The following is a 22,241-nucleotide window of genomic DNA, read 5'->3' on the forward strand; positions in this document are numbered from 1 at the left end:
ACTATTCGATCATTATCAATCACACATTGAAATGTATAAGCAAACAGACAAGCAACTATATATAAAATATTAGTTGCACAATTAAAATTAAATCACGGCGCAAGTTACGCACAGTTTGTTAAATATTCAAGCATCATTAACACACACACACACACACACACACACACACACACACACATACACGTGCGCAGTGATAAATATAGTGTATTTTAATTTAATTTGCAATTTAAAAATATCAATTTGACTTACTTGACGCATCCTTACTAGGTCCAGTGCTGAGATCACTCAAGGAGCTACGAACGGAGCTTCTGGCAGTTTCTTCGATTGGCGATTTTATTTCTTGTCGACCACGTATTCTCCTGGTAATTTGTAACTTCTTAGCAAAACTGTATATAGTAAAAATATTTAGAAATAAAGATGTCGGCGATTAATATCTTACCTTTTATCCTTGTTATTGTTATTATTTGCGTCACCAGCTTTCTTCTGACTTGATCCTGTAGAAGATGACTGACCAAGACTCTGAAGTACCCTTGACTTTACTTCCTTCCTGGGTGGCCTACTTCTCTGTTCGTTTTTCCCTGCTTCAATTTTACTCATAACGGCATCCCAGCGTCCACCCTTTCTAGCAGACCTCTGTGAACGTCGAGCTTCTTTCTCCGCTTCATCCTTCGGTCCAGACTCGATCATAGCTTTGATCTTCGAGACAACATTCCTCTTAGGCATCTTATATTTCTTTAACGGGACCGAATCAACTTTCTGTATCTTCGATCTTATATTGTCATTGGTTCTCTCAACCTCGATCACTGTAATTTCATTATTGTTTATCGAACCACTGGAGTCAGCCGATCCATCCAGGGGATTTACGGGAGCCTAAATATTATCAATTACACACGAGCTATTTTAACAAATGTACACAGACACAAATATCAAATTTAAAAAAAAAAGAAGAATTGTCGACTCGCCTGTAAATAATCCATTATAACGTGACTAACTTCCGTCTTGATTGGTGTCGGCTGACTTCTTTGCGAGACTTCTGTGTCAATGGTATCCGGAGTGCGGTCCTCGTGTTCCTCGACCGCCTCTTCAGGAGCGTGAACCTCATCCTGCCTCTTGTCGAGATCCGAGTAAATCCCACTCGAGTCCATCTCTTCTCCGCCAGTGAAACTGGGACATCTTCGTCCACCAGGTGCACAGAAGAGGGTACCATCGATCACCTGAGCTTTCCTATCACCGCGTACGATTTCCTCATACGCGTCGGCATCACTTTCCGTGAAGAAATCCGAATCCGTCATCGGATCTTGTCTACAAGGGGCGGGTAGATTTGGCGGTGGAGCGACGGATGGTGGATCGGCCCCACGGCTTGCTGGCCTAGAATTCTCACCGTCACCTTGATAACCAGCTTCAAGACTTGTGATACTCGTCACCGACGTAACAAAACTGATTGGAACCGTGCCCCTAACAGGCTCCGTTGGTTTAGGATCAAGCGGCAGTTCTTCCGGAGATGGCGTTCTCTCGCTGGAAGCCTCTTCAGTTGGCTCGGCATCCGCCGACGGTCTCGACGCAGACGCTCGCGTTAACGCCAATCTAGAACCTGCTGATCCCGTAAGATTTTCGCAGGATGGTGTCCTGGAGCACTCTAGCGCAACTGTGAAGTCGGTCATCTGGTCAGGAGTTAATATACCGAGGCTTTCGTCGTGTTCAAAAGAATTCTGTTTGTTGAGCATCAAATAATGCGGCGTCGCATTTACTGCATTATCGCTGTAATTGCCTAGGGACGCTTCCAAGAGGCAGCCCTCGCCGATGTCTTCAATCATATTCAACTCAGAATTCTCGAGCAAACTATAGAAATAAAATTCTATTATAATAGTATATACTATATAGTAATATATACCATTTATACATAGCATTTTATATACATTTTCTTTGTTGTTCGACGAAACAAAAAGCCATCTTGTAAATGGCTACTATGTGAAACGGCAGGTAATCTTTCCAATACCTAACTGTTCTGGACATTTAAGTTTTGCATTTGAAGTTTGTCCCGACAGTTAGGTATTGAAAAAATTACCTGCCGTTTCACATAGTAACCATTTACAAAATAGCTTTATGAAGCATATTAAAGCACACCATCGTAAAAGCAGTAGTAACAGGTATTCCATCCGAACAGATAATATTTGGTGGATAAGACGTAATAAAATAAAAAAAAAAACCTTCTACCTGAAAAAGTTGCTCTTCTCTTCCGCGAAATGAACCAACTGTTGCACGTCATCTTTCTCAATATTCCACACGGGTGATAACTTGAATGTCTTATGTCCCGAATCTGTTGGGAAAATAAGAGAATACGTCAAATTTGTTTCATTGAGAACAATTCTGCGTAATAATAACGTGTTTAAATATTTACTATCACCTTCGATTGACGGCGTAGACGTAGCTCGTGGCCCGCACTTTTTAGGAGTGCCAGACTCGTCCTCGGCATCGACGAATTGCAAACATCCCGGGAGTACTAATGAACGTCGGTGGCCAGGTACGAGTGTCGACGTACCGAGCACTCTCGATTTCGGGAAGAAAGACGGCCGTGTTGCGCGTGGAACTGGTATCCGGCTCTCCCCCACGTTCTACAATCACACAGATGAAATGATGAATTCGCGTGCGTAAACTGGGTTACGGTAAAACTATTTCACGCATCCGTTTAGCCGGTCGGCGGACATACATTGCGCCGAGAGAGTTACAAATTCCTTCGTTTATCCTCTAATTAATTGAATCGTTCCATAACCTGAAGCTTCAACTAACTGAATATAGACGGACCTAATCGCATTGTAGCAATCGAATTAAATCCGATGGAGACTTGCTCGCAATGACGTAGAGGTTCACGCTGGTGTCTTTAGACGGGAATCAAAGGTTAAGACGACGACGACGACAACGACAACGACGATCAATTAAATTATCGGAGGTAAGAGGAGGAACCTACAAAAAAAAATGTCGGATTCTTCAAGGTTAAGAGAAATTCTTGACCCGAAGATAAAGACGAAGAGTCCGTTGCCCTTGGCCCATCTCCAAATAAAACCCTTCGTCCCGAGGTGAATCAGAAGTGTCTCTCTCTGGCAGTTGACTAATTTAATTTTAGCCCTGCTTACTCTTGCCGTTACTCCTCTCTTGCGACCACCTTTACCCAATGCCTCCTCGTTTCTCCACGTCTTCGTAACGTAAGAACACGCGTCACACGTTCCCCTTTAGCCGGGTTTAACGAGCAACGAAAACATCGCTCGGTGGTCGATTAGCTTTATCGTTCGACCGCGAATCCGCTCGTGCAATATGCAGAACACCCGTTTATCCAGCACCGTGCAAAACACCACGCTGGCCGAAGTATGCTCCTATTCTAAGTTCGAATACCAGACGACATTCGAGTATTTGCTCGCGATCAAACCGATAAAACCCGACCACACGCGAGATCGAGCTATGCAGTCCACAACGAAAAGCTACACGTTAGCCCGATACTAATAATAGTGTTACCGACGGCTAGCTGAAAGCGAGGAACCGGCAACCAGAGTAACAGAGTGCGTTCACCGACGATCCTGTTGAACGACGGTCGTCGGTTGAGAACTGGGTTACATCGCTCGCGAGTTTATTTACTACGAATCGCTACGAATGTCGATACGAACGAATGCGTGCAAATTCTCTCCATCGAAACGTACACCGTTTTATTTTTCCACGTTCGCGTTAACATCGATCGAACGGAAATATTATCGACGTGCTAAGTTTTAGCACGGAAATGATAAATTACTCAAGAATCGCGCTTTATTGCACTGCACACACGTACATACGTATACGGTATACAAAAGATTGCCATCTACATACATATGGGTATATGGATACATGACGTGCCCATCTTTTTCTAGTGGTTACAGCATAACGTCAATACTCGCGGCTCCGTAAGTTTCTAAATCGATCGATATTCGCGAAGCAGTTGTTATCGATCTAAGAAAATGTCACGGTCAGCGAAGGCAACCAGTAGATAATCGAACACGTATGTCAAATATTTCCTGCAACTTTATGACTGTGCCGACAGGAGGAAACGTGTCGAGAATCGAAATCAACGCGTGTACTACACGCTGATGACGGGCAAAGGCCAGGCCCCGAGCATAACTTTATTCCATTAGGCCTTAATTCGTGCCAATTCGAACCGCCTACCCGGTCGTTATCTCTTGCCACGCGAGACGAAGCAACTGTGTTAATTAGGAGCACATTCGTTTAGATTTTTACCCATCTAACGAAATCACGGCAAATTCTGGAAATCTCACCGACAATACAATGGAAAAGAAGAGGAAGAACGAGAACAGCAACAACAAGAACGAGAAACAGAGAAAGAGGAAGAAAAGATTGTTCACACAGATTTAAGTAACGTTTCGATTCGCTTATTCGAAATCGGATTCCCATAAATGTCATCTTTTTTCCGATCAGCGAAATCAGCATCGAGATGAAAAATGCCTGAGACGCTTTCTACAAGCAGAGGGACTTTCTAAAAGGCCGCCGCGTTTAGAGTTATAAATTGCGACGCAGTTGCTCGCCGGATGTCGTCATTAATTCAAATGAAAGAACAAAAAAAAAAGAAGAAAATGGATGAGAAGATAAAAAAAAGTGTTGCGGTTCTGCATAATTCCACTAGCCGGCAAGCAAAGTTGCGGACAGCGTTTGGCAACGTCGGGGCCTGCAATTTACTCGATCCACTGTGCACGACTACGTAAGTGACAAGCACACGTGACGCGTGTTATGATCCCGTAGCCACATAATTCCGGGCTCGTCGTATAATTTGAATAGAATTAATTATCGCACCTGCGAGAACTCCAACGTGCGCCGAACGACGTGCGATCGTCTACATCCGCGCGTTTGTACTCAGCGTGTGCTTACACGTAACAGGTTTGATAAGATTATAGGCGAAGGTCATCGCACCTGAACACATATGAAACACGGAGAAATACGCACTCATTTTGTCAGAATCACAATTTTGTACAAACGTCGTCGCGCAACGATGGAAAGTCGTAAAGAACGCGATCGAAATACATGAGCATATGACCGTTACTTAGCGCATCCTCGCTTGCGTAACCATCGATTCGCTGAACACCGAATTCAACACGCGAACGAAACCACCACAACAAAACGATCTCCAACCGATTTGCATAGCGTTTAATCTATCCGTACGAAGTACAAACGATAAAAGCGAGAACATAGAGAGTCACGTGAAAAGAGAGGCTCGGACTCACGATCGCTTCAACGTTCCTCTTCACAGCTCTTTGACCGCTTCATAATTTGATTCAACGCCACTTTCCCTGGTCGTGCAAAAACACCTCAGCCGAATAGTCCTCGCTAGAGGACTATTAATAAAACCAACTTTCCGTACGATTGTGAGTCACGGGACGAGGAGGATTCACCCCGTTCCAGTAAATCGCAAATGAGACGCATTTGCGATGCGAATTGTATTGCTGTGCGTACGCAGGACGTTAAAACGGGGTCCAGTCGCAGGATGAATTCTGTCCAACGACCGAAATTTTCCTCCCGCGGGAAACTTCTCCAACTGCGAAACAGAGGTGACCGGATCGATAGCGACCAACACGATCGCGATGCGTCCGCCGCGTGTACGACAATGAAACGTTCCGGATTCGCTCGATGATCCTCTGGTACTACCTATGCCACCACTGCGAGCATCCGCACACCGATACACAACCACGATGCACATAGCCGTACAACTGAACAGATAGATATATGTACCTACTACACGCCTGCCCTCCTCATATACACCTTCACCGAGCGGACAACGCGGACTGACACTCCGCAACAACGATCACTATTCTTCAGAAACACACGGTTTCTGCATTCACCGGCCCGTGAATCCGTATACGAGCGCGCACGGTGCCGACGTACACGAGGACTGTACAGTGAACGTCATCAACCGAAGAACAAGGCTACGTTTAACTTGCGAGCTTGACTCCACGTTTTTCTATCGTACGGCCGTAATTAACGACATACGCTCTTGTGAAATTTCGCTCGGTATTGAACTTTACTCCGTTCGTTGATAAGTACAACGCAGGTGTAAAAAGAAAATGAGAATTCATGCTTGTAACGAGATAGTTGTTCAAAATAAATCTACGTTCTCTTTTTTATCTCTTCTTCTTCGTTAACGTAGTAGAATCTAGCGTATGGAAGTAAAGATACGTAAGATTAACGACGGATAAACGTAAAAGATAACTTTCATCGGCGATTATCTACACTGTACGCGCGATAAAATCGAATCGCCAATAGCAGATAAATCTAGCGAGTGAAGCTACACGTTATACGCATAATCATAGGTTACAGAGAGGCATTGTAATAGAAAACCACCTAGACGTGGTAGCGTAACGAGTGGTAGTTATTTCACAGGAAACACACCGACATGATACAATGTTGTACTAAACGTCCGGACGAAAATCAACTTCCAATCGGCCGGAATTAATTGAAACATGACGCGTTTCACAAGCCTGGAATTTCACGGTGTTCTACAATACAAATGTTGTACATGTTGATGATCCCTTTGTGTCTCACATGGTTATCGATTTTAGGATCGAATTTGTTCTATAACTACACGACCGGTCCTCGTTGACCTTTATACACATCCGTTCCTACTTCCCGCCGTGTAAAAATCCCCGAGGACCTTGAAAGACCTCTCCCTAGCCTCGACATGCCGACTGACCAAGTCGGTACATTTTCATGCAATGTCGTGTGTACACGAGAATTTTGCGTCTAACTGAAGGATCGTCGCATTCAATAAAATTCTTGCAATTTTCACTGTCTTTCATTTCGGTTACATCACGAATGAATGATACCGTGACGAAATGTCCAATAAATACATCGCGGAAGTCTATGCATTTATGCACGCAAATATATAAATGTGCAGAAATATATAAAGCAAAGTAATCGTTACAATATTTAGAGAGTGAAACAAATTTCTATTTCAGTTTCTACCAAGAAATGGCCATTTATATAATAATTCACGATTACGTTTAAAAGAATAATTTACGCTTGTAAATTTCCTTTCGAAGATATCAAAAAATCTTTAAGAATTATAATACTTTTGCATTATTTTTGTATCTTTTCACGTAGAAGAATAGTAAATCGACAATAGGATAGTTGGAATAGTACTAAAAAAAGATTCGGTGATCATTATCGGTTCACCTACCCTGATATTATCTATGAGCATTTGCTCCTCTGGACAGAAATATAATACAGTTGACCGCAATTTACTGGGTTTTCGTGCCAACTATTATATATATATATATAGGTCCACTCAAAAGTGTTGGATGCAGTTGCCTAATAATTTCGCAGATGCATTGCCCAGATTCACGGGATTTAGTTCGTGTGAACTCTGCATGGATGTGTCTCAATAAGACTGCCTAATTTGTAGTCGGTGCACATTAGAAAAAGTCTATTTACACATGTATACCGCTTTGTATAAACGAGCACGTCTCCAAAGGACCGTTAAACACGGTGAAAATTTTATGAAGAAAGCAACCTGATCGTATAATGGGTCAACCAGCGAACATTGCTTTTATAACCAGTTCACGTGTTTTCTTTTCTATCCGTACATCTGATGTATTCGATGATAGTTATACATCATAATAAATTATTCTAACCGTCGTGAAATATAAAATACAAGTACAATATTATAATACTGAACGATGAATTTATGAATTTAAGGCCAATCATTATGAAAATAATCTTTACCTTCTTTGTATCATTAAAATAATGTTAATATGTGAATGACTTTTTAAAATGTACTAAGTTCAAGGGGATAGTAAGGTTAATTTAGTGTTGACCATATGAGACATGTAAGCACTGTTCATCGATCACGAAAATTCATAACATGGCTTATATGAACGTCCGTATATTGCATAAATGTAATAGACATATATATATATATATTTCGTATCGTATCCGAAACAATTCCGTATTATTCTAAAACTGATAACTAAAAAAGAAAAAAAAAAGTATAATGATAATCGGAGCTCGAGCATTAATTAATGTTACGAAATCAAGATAATTCCACTCTATTCATTTTTAAATAGGTTACGCTAAGAAAATTTCTTGAACGTACAAAAATAAATATTTATATCAAATCGTCGCACTACTGCAAATAAATAAGTGTTCACGACTTTTATCCTTTTGTACTTAAATAACAATAAAACTCTTCTTGTAAAATTGTTGTTACATTTTTTACAATTACACCCGTTTCTATACACTGTATATAAATAAATACACATGTATGTATAGCATGATACTTGAATCTGTTGATAAGTCAGCATTCAGATAGTATTCATTGAATAAAATTAGAAACCATCGGTCCCACGTGTACCTCAAGTACTACATTTATAAATTTAGTTTCGAATAATATATCAAGGCTTCGCGTATCAATAAGAAATTCAATGAATAAATGAAATATTAATAAAGAAGTGTATTATCATGAAAGTGTAATCATGCAAATATTTTAATTATTATCGCTATGTCATCAATCCCTTTCTCATACTATAGTAGCAATGTCGACTATGTACCGCAGTCCGGCTGATCATGACGGCGCCAAACTACTTTTCCTGCCGAGATAGACCGTAACTACTGTATGTACATAGTCGATACATGTGAAACCGTAGCAATAACATTTTAATTCAGAAACAAATTACCACAGAGTCTTTCACTAACAGTCGAAAATACAATTGCCAATTAAATTGGTTATCCTAGGGGAAACGATCTTTTCTAAAAATCAGCAACAGTTGTTGACAGAGTAGCAATAGCACGTTCCTCCCGCAAAATCTTAAGTATAAATACATCGAAACTAAGTAAAACGCGTACAATTATAAGAAATACACGATACATCATACTTGAGCAACACGATGAACTGTTAATTCTTTATTTTAACCAGGTCTTACCTTAGCCATCGTGTCGTGGGTGGGTCCTAAAGATTGCTCGAATCCGAGAAACTCTGGTTCCGGGTCCAGGTATTGTTCGTGCCGTTCGTTGACATAAGTATTGTTCTGCAAAACAGCAGTAAATGCACAGGTCGCATTCCCAATCGTTTCTTTTTTCCACGCGACGCTCCTTTTCGTACCCGTGTACAAGTTTTCGTGGTGACACGTCGATTGCTTGCGGATGCCTTCACGCAGCGACGCTCTCGACGTCGGCGTCGCCGAGAACAACGTTATTGATCGGCGCCGTGCGAAGGCGTCGCTACCCGTGAAATGGAGAAGGGGATGGAATTACCGGTGACGGAGATAGTACTTACTCGAGGTGGCAGTGGCGCGCCGGTGGAGATGGAAATGACAACTGAAGCGCCACCGCCGAAAATCACTCTGTGATTGTCACAGACTCCTTTAATTGTCTTCTCCCCTCTTTCTTCCTTCATCATACCACAAACTACACTGAGTATATTTCTGATAAAACACGGAAATATATTCATAATGTAAACATGTATGATGATTCTAGGAAGATACCAAGGGATGAAGAGACAAATGATGATTTAATCATTTAATTACCTTTGTGTATCACTCCATTCATACTTGTTTGTAGAATGTATACTACAAATTTATGCATATATGTACGTATATATTTCAAAAATGAAATACTACTAAAGACAAACAAATATAAAACTTCATTTACTTTTCAGAAACTTACCATATCAAAATCATCCATTCTGATTGTTTGTATTTGTATCTCTTAAGTTTTTAAACAATTCAACTTATAAGATACGATATAAACATTAAATTTTCACATTAAATATACATATTGGATGAATAATCATTTGATTGAATAACGACACTTGATTTCATGGCAAATTCGAGCACAATACGCATAAGGTTAACATGATGGCACTGAACTAGAGAACAGGACAACAATATCCGTTAATATATTCGAACTATTCTACGAAAAACAGCGAATCCGATTACAAACTCTTTGCAAATAGACCAATGACTTTCGGCCATGAACTGACCTATAACGACACTTGTGTAAAAATCCCGCCCTTTTCTTTGTTATTTGAAATATATTATATAATATATAGCATAGAATACAAAAATATAGCATATTATAAGAATATTTTGGGAATAATATGGGATATTACGGATTATTGAGCAATTATAAGATTAATAAAACTATTTTTTCGTTGCACATAGATACACAGATAGGAAATATTTTTTATTTATACTCGGTAACTGCACAACATAGTAATTACCAGAAATGCAGATACAGTAACACAAATGAGAATTTTTTCGTCGTCGAACAAAGTTTGATTTTGTTTTGAAAGATAGACAGAGAAAAAGGAATATGTTTTTCTGATAACAATCTAACATGTACGAAGTCCCTCTTAAAGAATTTGATAATCTTAATAATGATAGCAGAGCTGTACAATATCGTAATATTGATTACCACAACAAATCAGCATCTGCTGTTACATCATCGAAAGTATGAACATTTTTATACGTGCGAATGATATCAATTGGATGAAGAAATTAATGTACTTCTCATAATATTTGGCTATATCTGATCGACATTTTTTGTTGGTAATCTTTATAATCTTGCAACAGAAATTACTCGATATCGTACTTTCGATCATGATAAACAGCCACATTTTTTTATTATCACCATGATCCTCTAATAATATACAATGATATCAATACTCTAAAGACGCAAAGAAAATATTGAAAAGAGATCCCGTAATTATCGGGTCTACATGGTAAGTGTGGAATGGATTTTGCAGATGTTTTTTTTACAGCTAAATGAATTTATTTACACTGATCGACTATCTAAGTAATCACGAATCTTTTCCAAATCACCAATCATAATAGTCTGCTTATATACATTTGTGTGTGTATGTATATATATGTATATATATATAATTTAGAAAGTATATCATATATATGATATATATTCTTTCTAAATTATTATATCTTTAAATATATTTTTATATATTTAGGACTCTCATATTATAGGCAGTAATATAATTTTGCACATGATATATAATATATGTAAGCGCTATTTGGCAAATAATACATTTGCTTTTCTACACACTATAGCAAATTTTCATTTCATACTTGTACAATATTTATTTAAAATATACTGTGTAAAAGGCTTCCAAGGCACAACTTGGGCGGCACATACTTAAGTATATAAATTCTAGCATGATGGTACATTGTTATAATACTTACTAGGCTTCTATTCAGTTCTGTAAAACTTAGAAATTAAAAAGCAATGCTAGGTGATTTGGAAATGAAATTTGTGACATATGGTGCATCAATTAACAGAAAAAAAAAAAATTGAAGACGATACCAACAAAGAATAAAAGCTCTAAATACAGTTATTACATATATAACCATTCATACATACATATTGCGATAAAGCATTGTGCTTATTACGAATGCTACAAGCTCGATATACCTCGATAACACTAATTCATATCTCTTTCAACAGGTGTATATTACTTTAAGACATCATCTATACCAATTACAGAGTTATTTCGATGAAAAATACTTTCTTCTTCCTATCATTCTTCTTTTCAACTAAATAGATATTACAGGTGATCACGAAAAAACGATAAGTGGTACAATAAGTGTTTCTTTAATTGAATATTTTTATTCGCATTTTTTTTTTTTTTTTTTAAGACGTTATTGTCATATTTCCTTGTACGATTTATGCTTTTAAATTCAAATACATATCTTCATCTTCATTGATCCAATAAAAGCAGAGTAAAGTAAAGCAAATACTTTTATCATCGTTGATCACCCACACGTAATTTGCTAAATTTGGTAGCAAACAATCACAGCTAGGTACATCGACAAATAAGTAACAGCAAGCGGCAGTGACTTCTGTTCCAGTTCTCAAGTACTCTTTGTTAAAATTACATGATCCGTATACTTCGTCCATTCTCTTACAATTGAATATACATAAAATATACATAAAAATAATTTGAAGTATAATCCATGAATTTATCAGCAAGCCAGAAGATCAATCGAATATATATTACAGGTATTTCCGATCGTGACATTAATTAAATCAAAATTTGTGCTTTTTCAATAATATGTATACCTTAATGTAAATTAAGATTGATGTATATAATAAATATCTATATTATGAAATTAACGTTTTGTTATGAATACGTAAAAAGACATAGAGCGTTGGTTGCAATAAACTTTCAATGCATAACATTGTTCAGTGATTTAATTTTACTTAATCTCAACTAAATATTCATATGACCTTTCCAGCTCATTATCGAATGTATGTATTCTTGTGTACATAATTCTTAAACTCACTATTATAATATTCTTATAAAATTCGCATGTTGTGTAAAATATATAAAACAAGCAATATCTTTCATAACTGAATATTTTCTAAGTAAATCTTTTTTCTGTTGATAAAACTTGCGTTTCCGGGTGATCAATAAAAATAATTTTCGACGATTTAAATGATAAATAAAAGGTATCAAATACACACATTTTTGGCACTTTTCAGAATTCAATTCATAAAATTTTCACATGATTTGTACCGAATGTAATACCAATTATTTGAATTACACGTAACATCATATAATAGTATATTTTTTATATATACATAAACTTCTGTCAAAGCTTGAAATTTGTAAACACTTCTGAAAAGTGCAAGTTGACACATAAGTCTTATATTACTCTCAAATCAACAAGTAGTAAGTAGATGACTTTATGTTAGTTGTCACATTAATTTCTTATAAGGCTATATCAAAAGACTTACATATCGCGAATATTAGGGAACGTAGCACAAAAAATATTTTTACATGAATTACCAAAATTAATATTCCAATATGTCATCAGATACAGTTAACTTCCAAATGTCAACGTGAGATCAGCATCTGATGTCTATATTAAAATATTATTAGTATTCTTAATTACCATTACGAAAATTGAAATTAATTACACTTGGATTATAGTCTTTAGAGTAATAAATTTAAATAGTCTAAGGCTTGCTTAGGCATAAATCAGATGTTTCAAAAGATGCACATTGTATTAAAAATGATAAAAGTTAAAATGTTACTTTATATAATTCTGAATCATTCCCGTATATTGTTTAATAATGATGTTTTGTTCAATTATAGTTAATCCGTTCTTCGTGTATACATAGATTTCAATATAAGTATTGAAACAATTCATGCAATTCATACAATGAAGCATTTGTAATATTAGTTTTATGAAATATTTTCATAACAATTTTTTTCATATAAAATAAAGTATTAGATGTAATTGAATATATTTGAAAAATATGATTCTTCATATATAACACATATTTTTGCTATAATTCTTTTCCTATATAACAGCCAAAAAATTGTACAGCTTTTATGTGTACACTGCAATCTCCAAAATTTCTTTAATAAGGATCACTTTCAATAGTTTCACTTTTGCAACCATTTTTCATAATCATATCATTAAGTTCAATTTACTCACATGAAAAAAATCTCACATTGGGCAGTTTTTCATTTACCACTTTTATGATACTTTCATAAATCTCTTATGATAACTAATTTATTATCGCTCTATGTAATATTAAAAATTGTCCTTGAATTATCAGGTTTTCCTACATTTTACTATTTTCTCTCCTTGCTATTAAATATGAAGCACAAATTACGAGACAGAACTTATAGCATTATGAGGTGAACCCATTTGTGTTAACACTTTATCTAACCACTGTAAAGGTCCGTGTAAGTGTGCTTCAATCCAACAAGGAGTAGATGTAACATCTTGTCTATGGTATTCAGCACCCCAGCCTTTGACAAATGACATTCTACAAAAAAAATATATATGTATTATGATTTACATTATTGCTGCTTATATTACTTAATATTAATTTTCAAATTTTTAATTTTACCTTATAGTACACATTTTTGTTAATTCATAAACTGCTTCAAAACCATGATTAACACTTTGTGAAAGTAATTGGGCAAACTCTTGATTATTGAATATTTTTAATGAACATCCTGGTGGAATTTTACAAACGGTACTAGGATGAAATCCATGATGATGATTACAATTTCTAGATTGCACAAATATAGCAGAATCAGAGAGACATTCTGCATAAACTTCACCACCAACGTAATATAAATGTACCCCTTTGCCTATATGTCTTCTTGTATTTTCAATAGTAGAATTACGATTTACATTGGATAACTGTCCAAGACAAAAGCGATCAGAATTGTTGCTTGGATTTGTAAAGCCATCCACAATAATAGAGTGAGAATGACAATGAAAAACTTCACCCACTCTGCAATTTAATTCATAATATGCAATAGAGGCCCAGTAAGGTGGTTCTTGGTAACATACTGGAGCTACTTCAGCTGATCCACTTGTATCCATTGCTACTGGATCAGGTGGTGGTGATTGTCCAGGTTGTGAACCATCTTCAGGTGGAGAGTATGCTGGAGGAGGAGTTTCTGGTAGTCCATTAGTACCATATGGACTTTGTGGATTTGGTGATGTTGTGCTTCCTGGACTTGGTACAGATCCAACAGAAGACATAGGTGAAGTTGGATTTACACCACTAGTAGAGCCAGCATTAAATCCACTAGAGGAATAAGATACATTGTGTGGCATTGTTGGTTCTGCTATTTGTTGAAATGGTAACAATGAATGTCCAGGAGCATATTCTGAATGCCTAGGAACTAATACAGGTGGTAGTACTGGACTTTCCACTCTTTTATAATGATAAGGATTGATGCAAACTTCTTTCTGTTTAGCAGAGAAGGGATACTGACACAATTCTAATGGCTTTAATTCATGATGTGATTGCAAATCTGGCCATCTCCATACTCTGCAATAAATTACGTGTGGCAAGCCTTTACGATGTGAAACTTGCAATCTACCATCTAAACTCCTTGGAATTGTTACGCATTTACTAGGTGTGCCTGGACAACTTAAAGCACGTTCCAATTCTTCTATTGCACCTTTTCGTTTCTTCAATTTTTTTACTAGTGAATCAACTGCTTTTTCTGCCCATTTTTCTTCTTCATCGCCCTGTTTCCAACCAAGCAATTTTTTTACAGCAGGACTAGTAAATGAAAATAAACTATTCAATGAAGACATAGGTCCAGAACTTGATGATCCTTCTTCATCATCCATGTTAAAAATACTGTAATATGTAAACTATTTCTATGAATCTTTATAATTCCTGTTTTGTAACAACCTGTAATTTAATATAATTTTATCAATTCCCAAGCATTCGAAATTTTCTGATATTTATAGAAATATCTCTTTTCAACACGTTTTATTTCTAAAATCAATATTTTTTATATCAGAAGGATATTGTAATATTTTTAAATTTCACTTAACTCATGCTAAGAAAATATCAACACTGATTAAATGAAGAAATATATACATATTACGTCAAATGTGAGGTTAAATATTTGAAGAATTTGATATACGGAATACATAAAATATAAAACGCAATAGCAAAATATTAATTATTATAAATGTAAAATATATTATAAAAATGAAAAATAACTAATAGTAAATTACATACATACTTATGTGGAATTCGCTTAGCGATCCAGCATTGTTTTTACTACAATCTCCCACTCTTGTTACTACATTCTTGACGCCAACCTCTCGCCATTACAATTAAATAAAAATATCTGAATTTATGAATTTATCGATTTCCACCTTCAGTTTATCGTATTCCTAATGACAACAATTACGAATACGATAAATATTTCAGTAAATTTTCTCGTAATACAGTACAACTACTCGTAGCGTACATATTTCTTTCTCTTTTTCTCTTTCACGACGACTTTTCTCTGTCTTTCAATCTCTATCTTTTTCACTCCTTTTTGTGATAGAATCAGGGTACTTGCAATAAGTAATAGTATCAAGAGTTTCTCAAGTACTAACGAACTTCTTCACGTACTCACCAAAATCGAACAGCTGGAAATTCTGATGCACAAATATACGTAAAACATAACTTATCTCGTTCGTATCTCACATGCAGTTTTAATTATAAATATTTATCATAGAAAGAACGAAACGTCGTATAACAGTATTATGGCGTTGCAAGAGCATCATGGCGCCTTGTTTACGAAGGCAGTTCTATAAGAACTGTGATTTAACAACATTAACGCACATTACATATATTTTACCAAATTTCTCTATTTACTATAATTTCTTATAGAAAATTAACTTTTTTACACATTTTGTTTTCAACGTATAAACATAATTTATATATACGTTTACGTACAGCAATAACATACACTCATCAAACTACACAACGACAATGTATTCAACGATAAGGGCTGATCGTAGATGACTCACATGAAAAAGACGATACATTATAAAATGTTAAAAATTCTTCATTATAATAAATAAATGGTCACTTATATTTTAAAAAATATTTTTTCATAGCATAGATTTAACAAAATAACATGTATAATAAAATTATTTTATTAATTCCGTGCTTCATTAGATCGATTAGAGTAAAAAACAAAAAGCTGTGATTGGTACGAGTTGAACGCGGCAAAGGAGGGAGATTTGATTGTTTTAATTATCTATTGTAACTATAAATATAAAAATCGTTGTATTTAAATAGTATAAAATTATTATATGGTCATAAAAAATTGTTATTATATACATTTTTATTAATAAACATACTGTTTTGCCAATGCTCTTAAGAACTTTGCTTTCCGAATATTTGCTGCTTCTCTTTGTATTTCTTCGTTATTATTAGAATTCAATTCTAACGAGCCAATTACCTTGATCTTAAAACATAATTAAATATAAATATATGTACAGTTTTAAACAAATTATATATAATTACTAACCGCTAATTGTTTCCTATGATGTTCACCACGCTTTGTATGTAACTGAATAAGATACTCTAGTATTGTAGTATCCCAAATACAATAGTAATATGCATCCATAGCATCTGCTGGCGCGCAACTTTTTTGATCACTAGCTGCCATTTTAAAAGCTAAGGTATAATCTACTTCCTCTAAAAATTGACATAGTACAGCAGCTTGGGTATAACATTGTAAATGAGCACAACATTTAATCATGCGTCTATAAACGAGATCATCGATCTGTGACCTCGGTATTGGTTGACTGAAGAAATCACTAGCTACCATTATAGCTTCTAAATAGTATTTTATTGCACTCTCATAGTATCCTAAAACTATTATATTATATTATATTAACTTTTTGAATTTTGAAATATAATTTTGTCTTTTATACATACCAAAATTAAGATCTCCCATCAATCTCAACCAAGGAACATTACTTGGATAGTATTTCAAAGCTTGTGTTAATAATTGAAACAATAGTTCTCCAATACTTCGGATATTATAAGAATTAGCACTATACAGATTTATAAATTATTATACTATTGTAAAAAACACTATACATTTTGTGCTATGTGAAAACTTACTTTGGTACACCAGCAGGCCAAAGGGAAAGATATTGTGTGTGTAATTCAAGACTAGATTCATCACGTAAAACATTTCGCAAACGTGCTAATAATGAAATAACAACAGTGAGAACCATAGGTTCACGCAATCTATTAAGTGTACCTCCAATACTAGCAATAACATCTCGCGAAGCACTACCAGTACTTGTTCCACTATTGCCACTGTTACTTCGTTTTTGTGGTTGATCTCTACTTGGTCCAAAAGCTGCCAATACTAAAAATATGACTTAATGTTATTTTCTAATGCATTTTTATATAACATAAAAACTAACCCATATCCCATGCTTCTCTTGGAAATTTCCTTCCACCTTTGTATTTAACAATATCTTGACACACGCTACTAATAGCTGCTGCAAACTCTGAATAACTCCAACGTTTTTCTAAACTTGTTAAATATTCCCATTCAGTCATATTTAAAAGAAAAACAATGCAATATTCAATTATTTCTTGTCGTGGTATAACTTGATCTGTTGCTTGCAATGCTCCAAGACATTGCTTACATCTTGTGACTAAATTTTGTGTATCACCTATAAATTTTTTAAATTATTATACTTATTTATATACTTTGTTTTTTTAATTATTATTTTTATTAATTATAAAATCATATGTTTATTATATTTATAATTATACTCACATATACTTGTTGCTGGCCAAATGTGAAAACACCTCCAAATTTCTACAAGAAGGCATTCCCAATTTACTAATTTAGACAATTTAAATATTAATGTGTTGCCACTTTGTGAATGCTGCTGCACTTCTTTTTCCAATACATTTAAAATTTCAATTGCTCCTTCAAAATCCTTAGACATTACCAATTCTCTACTTTTTGCTAATAATACATACGAATAATCTTGAAGAAAACCTCTAGGTAGAGATATTACAACACTTTGTAATGGAATAGGTAATTCCCAACAACTATTTACATGCCATAGTGGTTTCATTCGGTGTTTGCCATCTAGGTGTATTAATGTTTCGTGAATTTCATTAGTATCGTATGACTGTATTAATTTTTGTTCTAATCCAAATATCTCTAGTCTTGAGTTTTCTGTAATGTAAATAATTTTTTAATATAATACTAGGCTTAATAAAGTGATTAATATTTTATGCTATAATTAATGTTTATGTATATACTGACGAGTATATGTTGTTAATGGAATACCCCAATCATTTTTCAATAATAAATCTGGTATTTCAAGTTCTTCAACAGAGGCAGATTTTCTAATTACATCCAGTTCATTTTCATTAAATAATGCCATATATGATGGATTACTGAGTATTTTAGAAGCAAACCTATCAATATTACTTGTATGAACAAGATAAAGAAGATAGTGAGAAATACGATTTTTGTCTGTAGCACTAGCTTGTTCTAAAACGTTTTCAAGAGCCTAAAAAAGTTTTTATATTTAATATAGGCTATAAAAGAACAAATAATTTAAAACAATAGAAAAATTATCCTACCGAAAAAAATACATCAATTCCTTTGCTACCAGCTGCTTGTATTTCTGTTACATAATCACCAAGAATTATATTACCATCCAAAATTTTCCTAATTAAATTTAAACACTGAATTTGAAGCAAAAGATCACGAGCTACAACAATTTTTCTATTAACAGATCCTCCTTGCACATCAAGTTCTAAATTATCCCTATAAACTTGAGGAATTTCTCTTGAAATATTGTCTGCTTGTAGAATCTGCAATATATTCTAAATAATCATTATTAGTATATTGTATAAAACTTAATTTCTTAAATTACATTCAGATACATACAGTATATTGATCTTTAATTGATGCTTGCAATTGCTGAGTAAGACTGGAAGTAACTCCTTCTACAGGTACTTCACATGCTAAGCAACAACCATCTAGATATTCTTTTTGAACTTTGCAATATAATTTCTCTTCCAAATTACTTAAATTATAAAATAGTTCTTTGGCTTGTATAATATGACGCTTTGCTTCTTTGTATTCTTCTTTTAACAAATGAAGTCTTGCTAAATCATAATGTATCTAAAAATGTTAAAATAATTAGCAAAATGCAAAAAATATTATATAACAATAATAAAATATATAAAAAATATTACACCTGGCATTTAAATTCTTCTAAATTTATAGAATACATATTTTCCCAATTTTGTTTTATCTCTGTACTATCTTCAGATAACATTTGAAAAGTATCAAAAGATAACATTTTTGGATTTATATCTTTACTTTCAAGAACATTATTCAAAACATTTATACTATTAGATACTTGAGTTTCTAACTTTCTAATTATATCATCTACTACTCCAGGAGGTACATATGTTGACTCCTGTATACCTGGACTGTCATATACAGTGAATTAAAAATAAAATTATGCAAAAGATATTAAAATTAGTAATTATGCAACAGATATTTACATATGAAGAAATTGTTGTTTTGATTGTTTGTTATTTAAGGCTCTATAAAGAATTGCCCTTATATGCCATCTATGATATAAAACAATTGTAAATAGCAATTGATCAGACATTGGATGCATTGTAAATTCAGGTATAGCTGGTATTTCAACAGTTAAATCTGATGTTATATAAAGAAGATCTTGGAGCAACGTTAACTGTATTGGTAATGGTAATTTCTTTTCTAATATATCCAAATCCCATCTTAAATGAGCTGCTACTTTCAAAGAAAGAATTTTCAAAGCAAGATTTCTATGAGTCCATTTAATTGTGGTGTTAGGTTTTGTGTCGTTAGATTCTGAATCAACAATTTTCACTTCATTCTCCTTTTGATCTGAATTTATTGTCATAAACTTGATTATTAAGTCCGTAGCTGAGGGATCTAAAATTTCATGATAGTGTAATCAACATAATAATTTTATTAATCATTTTATTCTATTTGTGTCAAATAATGGAGGTTAAATTATTTACCAGGAGAGGGTTTAGATAAATGTTGTTGTAACAAGGATGGATTTAATAAAAACTCAAACCAAAGAATTGTGTCAGGAGATATTGGTACAGTGCCAGGTCTTAATAAATCCACATCCATCATCGCATTATTTTCAATTTAACAACATTGAAGACCGGGCAAATCAAATTGTAACTGTAGTCGTAACAATCTTCATCCACTTTGTAAAACTTAGCTAAAATAACCTTAAATGTCGCACATCGCTAAAGTAACGTAGCTATTTCCAATAAACCAGATAGCGTCAGGTACTTCCGCTCATCAAAAAATACGTTTCCGGGAAATTAACAGCGCCAACTTTATGAAACACGAAGACAAGAAAGCGCGGAAAAATAGCCAGTTTTTTGACAGTTCGACAAGGAGTCATAACAGTCGTCAAGGAGATATATAACAATCGACAAGAAGATATATAATAATCGCCAAAGAAATAAGAGTAGCCGAGGAATCAGTTAGAGATTGCGAGAAGAGAGTAGTTGAGATAATCCATCGTGCTCTACGTCGTTTAACAAATTATACTCGTTGCGTACATCCTGTAACACATACACTCAAAAATTTCCTTTTGTAGTACGGTGACTTTATCATTTACCAGTTATCGTATCTACAGACGAAGTGCTAGCTCCGTGTAGCGGTGAAACGGTAAAACTAATTTATATTGCTGTCCTTGTCGCACGCTATTGCCCTCCTTATCTACAGCACGAGTATGTCTATTTTGTGGCACACTGTTGCTCTCCTTGTCTACCGCGCGAATATGTCTGTCCTTGTTGCACGCTAGTGCTCTCCTCGTCTAATGACACTAGACAAGGAAAGCAACAGTGTGCGACAAGGACATCCTTCGATCTATTGAAAAACAAATTCTACTTTTTACACGTACGATTTTCTAGGACAAGACACACATAGAAAGAAAGCGGGAAGCCTAATTTTAAGGAGGCATATAAAAAAGTTCGTAAATTATTCCTTTCAATTAGGTTTTTTTCATAATTAGTGCGAACTGTCACAAAATGGACATGGTGGCGCCATCTAGCGGCAACTCAGTGGTACTAATTATTTATGAAAATACTTATTTCTGCATTTTACGGGTCAAATGGAGTATGAAAAGAAATCTAAGGGTCTAATTAGGGTAATATAATCGCCAAAGTTCACAATTCATTTCGCTAAATTAAGTTTTTTCGCAAATGAAAATATCTCTGTTTTACAGGGTTGTAGTGATTATAATGATAATATTATAATACAACACATAAATAAAAACTTCGTGACTTTAGTAACTTTTAATAAATTATAATAAATTATATAACAATAAAGTTTATAGCAAAAATAGATAACTGTTTTCTTTTAATGTTAATTAAGGAATGAATAACTAATTGTAAAATAAAACCTATATATACATCTCTATCAACAAGTAAACATTGTAATAACATCTCCATAGTGATAATAAAAATAAAATATCAATTTACAAGTTGCGATGTCGATTTACAGGAATCGTACTTTTGACAGAACGATTGTATAGATGGCGTTGATGTTAATTGTGAAGGTGTAACGGTCGCTACAGAGTTATAGTGATTATGATAATTTATATTTATATCACAATACTATAAATAAATAATAACTCCGTAATTAAGTTTAGTTGTTTATATAAAAATATTATCAATATCACAAAATATACAATTACTAATAATTTAATGAAGATTACATAATGGAAGTTAAATAACGAATAATTTCTACGAATGAGAATTAAATAACGAAATAACGAAGATTCAACAACAAAGTTGTAACAATGAAGACGGATGTCTAAAATTGATAATTGGACAACCATGACCTGCTGATGGCTTCT

At 34.5% G+C, this 22,241-nt stretch overlaps 2 protein-coding genes and 1 long non-coding RNA gene across 4 annotated transcripts; 1 reads left to right on the forward strand and 2 right to left on the reverse strand.

Annotated features, from left to right (window-relative positions):
- Positions 1-212: 212 nt before the first annotated feature.
- LOC122533639 lies at positions 213-11,419 on the reverse strand. 2 transcript variants are annotated; one of them, XM_043663555.1, is made up of 7 exons: positions 9,688-11,419; positions 8,946-9,050; positions 2,405-2,612; positions 2,215-2,317; positions 963-1,839; positions 440-870; positions 213-359 (listed from the first exon to the last, which is right to left on the reverse strand). In XM_043663555.1, the coding sequence occupies exons 1-7, from the start codon at positions 9,703-9,705 to the stop codon at positions 236-238; spliced, it is 1,866 nt and encodes a 621-aa protein (XP_043519490.1). In that variant the 5' UTR covers positions 9,706-11,419; the 3' UTR covers positions 213-235. The 2 variants fall into 2 exon arrangements, with proteins under 2 accessions (XP_043519490.1, XP_043519489.1); XM_043663554.1 differs by lacking the exon at positions 9,688-11,419 and adding an exon at positions 9,299-9,497.
- On the forward strand, positions 3,428-6,138 carry LOC122533641. The gene is made up of 2 exons (XR_006307753.1): positions 3,428-3,810; positions 3,894-6,138. It is a non-coding gene; the product is annotated as an uncharacterized LOC122533641 (long non-coding RNA).
- Positions 11,420-11,628: 209 nt separating the features above from the next.
- On the reverse strand, positions 11,629-21,092 carry LOC122533659 (integrator complex subunit 8-like). Its single transcript, XM_043663582.1, has 14 exons — positions 20,380-21,092; positions 19,873-20,290; positions 19,560-19,797; positions 19,247-19,483; positions 18,937-19,182; positions 18,614-18,863; positions 18,113-18,523; positions 17,751-18,005; positions 17,440-17,692; positions 17,251-17,369; positions 16,838-17,187; positions 16,658-16,774; positions 13,900-15,170; positions 11,629-13,815 (listed from the first exon to the last, which is right to left on the reverse strand). Exons 1-14 carry the CDS (start codon positions 20,498-20,500, stop codon positions 13,656-13,658), a joined length of 4,446 nt encoding a protein of 1,481 aa, XP_043519517.1. The 5' UTR covers positions 20,501-21,092; the 3' UTR covers positions 11,629-13,655.
- Between the last annotated feature and the right edge of the window lie 1,149 nt (positions 21,093-22,241).

The sequence above is a fragment of the Frieseomelitta varia genome, unplaced genomic scaffold (genome assembly GCF_011392965.1).
Source record: "Frieseomelitta varia isolate USP_RPSP 00005682 unplaced genomic scaffold, Fvar_1.2 scaffold_544, whole genome shotgun sequence".
Classification (NCBI taxonomy): Eukaryota; Metazoa; Arthropoda; class Insecta; order Hymenoptera; family Apidae; genus Frieseomelitta; species Frieseomelitta varia.